Here is a 6,090-nt window from a genome sequence, read left to right on the forward strand (position 1 = left end):
CCCCCCCTCTTTCATTGATTATAATAAATTCTGGACAGATATTGAGATGATTTTATTGCAAATTCTTATTATGACATTGTATACAATATATTCACTGTATTTCTAATGTCTTATAATAACAGTTAACGTGCTCAAATCAATTCCAAAGTTATCCGAAAAACACATAAATGCTCTTATCGAACAGAATCACATTAAAACATAAAAATTTGTACTCGGGATATATTTCAATAAATAGAGAAAAATCTTATATGTTATAATGTTACCTAATTTAATAGATGTGCTTTTTAAAAAGCAGTGTCTAAATCTATATTTAAAAAATCATATTACTTTCTGATCCATGTATAGCCCGTCACATTCTAAATCCACGTAAATTCTGACGATACACATCTCCCCGTTTTATCGTTGTTGTTGAAAGTTCATACAAGTTGAAACAAATGTTCTGTATTTTGCGTTGAATTTTTTTTGGTCAGTTGAAGTTATTAGTTTGTCTGCCTTAAATAACATATTATTGTATAATCGTTACTTACACATTTATCTCGGTCGTTATTAATGCCATTTTTTTGTTTACCCTATACCCACTTGTTCGATCCCTAATATTTATTATCTTTATTAATATTTGCTATTTAGATTTTATTACGAAAACATTACATTTCCAGATTGCTTTATTATTTGTTGACAAATGCGACGGCAGGGCGATCAATCAAATTTCCAATTGGGCAATTAATAATATTTACGCTTATATTTTCCTTCCTGGCATATATATGTGAAAATTTATTTTCATACGATTTTGCTCGATGTTGTAAATACGATTCTCGCAAGCACGGTAAAAAGTATGTTCCAAAAGAAATAGGTGTAAATTCGTACTGAAAATGTAAGTTCGAGTTTCGTATGTGAAACGTGTAACTCGTCAAACTTATCTCTCTTGAAAATAATTCGTAATGCGTGGAAAAGATATATTTATCAACAGAAACGGACGCGACAATTATTTGATATATTCCACGGTCGTAGATGAAAAAAAATCACTTCAATTACATTTCTATTTCAATTACATTTGTAAATTCCTTTTAACGAGATCACCAATTTCAATTATATGTAATCTACTTGCAGCTAAATTCTATGACAAATATTTAATTGTCGGAAACACTTGGCCAGATATAAACCCACCATGACGCACGTATTATCGTTATTGTTATGACGTTATCTGATCCTTGTTATTGTGTATCCTTGGTTATTGTTATGTAATGCGAAATTGTTGTTAAGTTACCGTTGTTACCTCTGAAAATCCGCACCGAGAAGTTGCCTGCTATTAATGCCCGTTTTTTTTTGTTCTTAAAGGATTTGTCGTAGAAGCTGTTTTGTTACTGTTAAATCAGCACCAAAAGCAAGCATAATTCGCTCTTTCTCCCTCTCCACCTTGATCTTTTTCTTTCATTCTATCATCGAATTAATATTAAATAATCTAGACTTCTATACTTTAATCGGCGAAATACAAATCGATCATCAGTTTGATGAGAATAATGAATAATTAAAGTGTCATACGTTACACGATACACGGGATGCGTTCATTAAGCTCTGATGTCACTTCGGCAGAAACATTATGTTCCGCATTATTATTTTAATGACTTGCAAACTGCCTAACGATTATCGTCTGCGAGATTGATTGTACTTTTTTTTGGTTTCACCGTATAGTGCCTTATTCGATAGATTTTAAATGTACGTGTATGATAATGATGTATTCTATTGTCGTAAAATAACGTAATGAGAAACTTAGTATAAGTGCAGCTAAGAATATATAAATTTTTGTGAGAAAAATTACACTAAAGTGCTGCTATACGACATATGTACATAGAAGTACATTTAATGAATAAACTTTATACGTAATATATGAAACGCTCTTTTTATTATCTATAGATATTACCTATCTCCATCTTGTAAAAAAATTTACAAACAGAAAATTATGCTTTCATACATCAGTCTCTCATTATTTGCAATTTATTTAATTATACAATAATATTAATATAAGAATATGATTAAATTATAGTAGTATCATTTAAAATAAAAAAATACAAATAAAAGCATTAACCTTGTAGATATAATTAAAAACGAAAAAAAATTGACATTACAAAAATCTGTGCAATTGTAAAAAAAGAAAAAAATTAAAGCGAAGAAAAAAAAGTCTTATATTCAATTAAATCGGCCGCACAAAGACCCAACCGCCACCATCTATAGCGACCGTGAAAGATGAAGCTACCAGCTTTAACGGTAATTTTGTCTTTGGAGAAAGCTCTAAGCTGTATTTTCTCAGGAACGTAGCCAGACACGCTTTTACCTGCAGCAGAGCCATTCTCATTCCCACGCACATTCGTGGTCCTTCGCCGAACGGAAGAAAGGCGAATTTCTCGATGCTGTTCTTTCTGTCCGGACCGAATCTATCGGGATCGTACTTTTCGGGATTCTCCCATAATTGTGGATCAGTGTGCAGGCCCTTAACAGGTATTACAATGGGAGTTCCACGTTCCACGCGGTAGACAAGTCCGTCGGATCCTTTCAACTCGGTATTCTCCGTGCAAACCTTGTTCAGAAATCCTACTGCGGGTATCATCCTCTGCGATTCGCTTATCACCTGATCCATGTATGTCATATCTTTTAAGGCTTCGTATGTGATTACACCATCGTGTTTGTTAAGCACCGATATCACCTCCTCGCGTAATTTCTCTTGTACTTTTGGATGAGTGGCCAAATTGAAGCCGACGAAGCTTAAAACGACGCTGGAAGTCTCGTAGCCGTCGATGAAGAATGACACCGCGTGGGACGCGAGAACATCTAGATCAAACGTATCACCCTCCGTCCGTTCTAAATTGGCCATCAGCTGGAGAAAGTCGTTTCTAGGTGTCGTGTCCTTTCTTCTTTGCTCCATAACATCCGCAACCAGATTTCTAAAGAAATCATCGGCTTTCTTTGGTAACATTCTCATTCTCAAAATTTTGCCAAGCATTGGTAAGAAGAACGTAAGAGTGAAGACAAGGTAGTTCCAAACGGACGGCTCAAGGAAGGTCTTGCCAATCGTGTAAAAAGACTCCTTCTCTTTATCATCGTCGAAGCAAAATCCATCCACGCCAAAGCCAGCGCCAGATACTACTTGCGCGGTGAATCTGGAGAATAAGTCCTTTAGTTCCAGTTCTATTTTCCCGGTTTTTTTTAGCTTCCTATCGAGGTAGTTGTCGAACGTCGTGCACACTTGCTTAACGCTCTCGAGTAAAAATTTCAATCGCGCGCTGGAGAACGCGTAAGTTAAGCGCTTTCTCGCGGTCACCCACGTGTCACCGTAAACGAAAAAGGGATTGCTCGCCAGAAGTGGATCCAAATCGGGATTGATCTTGAGGCCATTTTCGTGGAAATTCGTAAAGCTCGTCGCAAGCACGGTCTTCACCAACTCGGGATCGCGTACTATTAACGTAGGTGTCATACAGTTGTAAAATCCCACCACGCTGTGATTTCGATTAGCATTGTATAACTCGCGACAAAAGTCGGAGGTATTGGTCTTCTGTGTGATGATTGGCCAGAAGTGACCTAAGCCAGGCACGACGCCGTCCGGGGAAGGTACTCCACGTTTCTGCCAGTATTTATAATTTTTTGTCAGAAAGAGATAGCAAACCACCAGAGCTATGAGAATCGAGAGCACAAGCGTGATGGCCATTTCTGCTCTCGAGGACTGAAACGATACTAAAAGTTTAACGTTGATGAAGGCCTCTCGAACGCCTGTGACGAAACACAACTGCGTCTCTCAGAAGCAATTGAACTTCACACATGCGGTCGGTAGAGAGCACAGTGTAATAGTGGTGATGATAGGATGACAGAAGTTATCGTGTATAGTGTATATACAGAACATGTTACGCAATGTTCGTTATGCAATTTATTATAAAATATTGTACCACACCATTAAATATAACGTTTTTCATTAGATAAAATCTAATCTCAAAAATTGAAAATAATTTTTGAATAAAACTTCTTATTTCTATATTACAATTAAGGTTTACCTTGACATTGATATTGAGACTATTATTGTAGCTGCTACCGACACCGATTGTGAGATTTTTGTGCGCCACCCTATATTCCAATCTAGAACAAGTGGCTGAGTAGTGCAATTGCTGGCTATCATTCAATAAGGAAATAAACCATATCCTACTACGTTACGTTCGACTGAATACGTTTCAGCCACACAATGATTGTTTAATATATAATGAATTAAATAGTGAGTTTAAACACTCCTTTCGCACATACGACTATCGATTATTTATAATGACTTATCTAATAATATATACAGATGATGGTAAATAATGATACTAGAATCTATGTTATTAGATGATGTCAACGTAAGGTCAACCTGCTCGATAAGGAGTACAAGTGATGCTTCTTAATGATGCGATTATTTTTCTGAAAGCAAACATGCAAGTTGTAATAAAATTATATGGCGTTTGAACAAAGAGCAAGCAATAATTTATACATAATGCAATTTCTTTTCCAGAGAATAATCCTTAATTTTTATTATGTATCTCAATTTCATCATTAGAATAATTTTCTTTTTATAAAATACTTTATTATTTCGTTCTTACGATGTAAACATAATCATCAATTGATAATTTGTATCATAGAGTTGTGCGCAAGAAGTGATACATCAACACAATAGTACTTGGCCTTAAAACACTATTTTTCTCACTGCAATAATATCTAATCTGGACATGCGGTAAAAATAATTTGGAAACGCAATAATTTATATTTTCTGTAACCAAGCCTGATTTGCATAATTAAAAAGTAAGAGATCATAATGTTTATAATTCATCAAATAAATAAAATATTTTCGCAATGTCTTAAAAAATTATACATATTTTAATATTCGTTACCTTTTAAATACAACTTATGTTAAGATATCATTTAAAATAAAAAAAATATAATTAAAATCTTGTACATATAAATAAAAACATTAACCAAAAATTTACATTACAAAAATCTGTATAATTGTAAAATAAGAAAATCAAAGCAAAGAAAAAATTAAAAAATGAAAGAAAATTCTCATATTCAATTAAATCGGCTTTACGAAAGCCCAAAGGCCACCCTCTGCAGCATTTAGGAAGGACGAAGCTACCCATTTTAATGGCAATTTTGTCTTCGGCGAAAGCTCTAAGCTGTATTTCTTCACGAACGTAGCCAGACATGCTTTTACCTGCAGCAGACCCATTCTCATTCCCACGCACATTCGCGGTCCTTCGCCAAACGGAAGAAAAGCGAATTTCTTGATGCTGTTCTTTCTGTCCGGCCTAAATCTATCGGGATCGAACTTTTCAGGATTCTCCCATAATTGTGGGTCGGCGTGCAGGCCGCTAATGGGTATTGTGATGGGCGTTCCACGTTCCACGCGGCAGACAAGTCCGTCGAATCCTTTTAACTCTGTATCCTCCGTGCAAACCTTGTTCATAAATCCTACCGTAGGCAAGATCCTCTGCGATTCGCTTATCACCTGATCCATGTACGTCATATCTTTCAAGGCTTCGTATGTGATTACACCTTTGTGTTTTTTAAGCACCGATATCACCTCCTCGCGTAATTTCTCCTCCACTTTTGGATGAGTGGCCAAATTGAAGCCGACGAAGCTTAAAACGACGCTGGTAGTCTCGTAACCGTCGATGAAGAATGACACCGCGTGGGACGCGAGAACATCTAGATCAAACGTATCACCCTCCGTCCGTTCCAGATTGGCCATCAGCTGGAGAAAATCGTTTCTGGGTGTCGGGTCCTTTCTTCTTTGCTCCATAACGTCCGCAACCAGATTTCTAAAGAAATCGTCGGCCTTTTTCGGTAAGAGCCTCGCTCTCAAAATTTTGCTAAGCATTGGCAAGAAGAACGTAAGAGTGAAGACAAAATTGTTCCAAGCGGTTGGCTCGAGGAAGGACTTGCCCATCGTGTGAAAAGACTCCTTCTCTTTGTCATCGTCAAAGCAAAATCCATCCACGCCAAAGCCAGCGCCAGCTACTACTTGCGCGGTGAATCTGGAGAATAAGTCCTTTAGTTCCAGTTCTATTTTCCCGGTTTTTT

General features: G+C 36.4%; 2 protein-coding genes across 2 annotated transcripts in view; both read right to left on the reverse strand.

Moving 5' to 3' along the window:
- Positions 1–3,854, reverse strand: part of LOC105448809 (cytochrome P450 9e2-like) — a 4,726-nt gene extending 872 nt beyond the window's left edge. The window contains exon 1 of the mRNA XM_011687587.1: positions 2,430–3,854. Coding sequence (XP_011685889.1) covers positions 2,430–3,697 — 1,268 coding nt within the window. The 5' untranslated portion in view covers positions 3,698–3,854. The remainder of the gene's footprint in view (positions 1–2,429) is intronic.
- Positions 3,855–5,016: 1,162 nt separating this feature from the next.
- LOC105449103 (cytochrome P450 9e2-like) overlaps positions 5,017–6,090 on the reverse strand; it is a 1,764-nt gene continuing 690 nt past the window's right edge. The window contains exon 2 of the mRNA XM_011688103.1: positions 5,017–6,082. Within this exon, the coding sequence (XP_011686405.1) occupies positions 5,081–6,082 (1,002 nt within the window). The 3' untranslated portion in view covers positions 5,017–5,080. The remainder of the gene's footprint in view (positions 6,083–6,090) is intronic.

This window comes from Wasmannia auropunctata, unplaced genomic scaffold (genome assembly GCF_000956235.1).
Source record: "Wasmannia auropunctata unplaced genomic scaffold, wasmannia.A_1.0 LD336078.1, whole genome shotgun sequence".
Classification (NCBI taxonomy): Eukaryota; Metazoa; Arthropoda; class Insecta; order Hymenoptera; family Formicidae; genus Wasmannia; species Wasmannia auropunctata.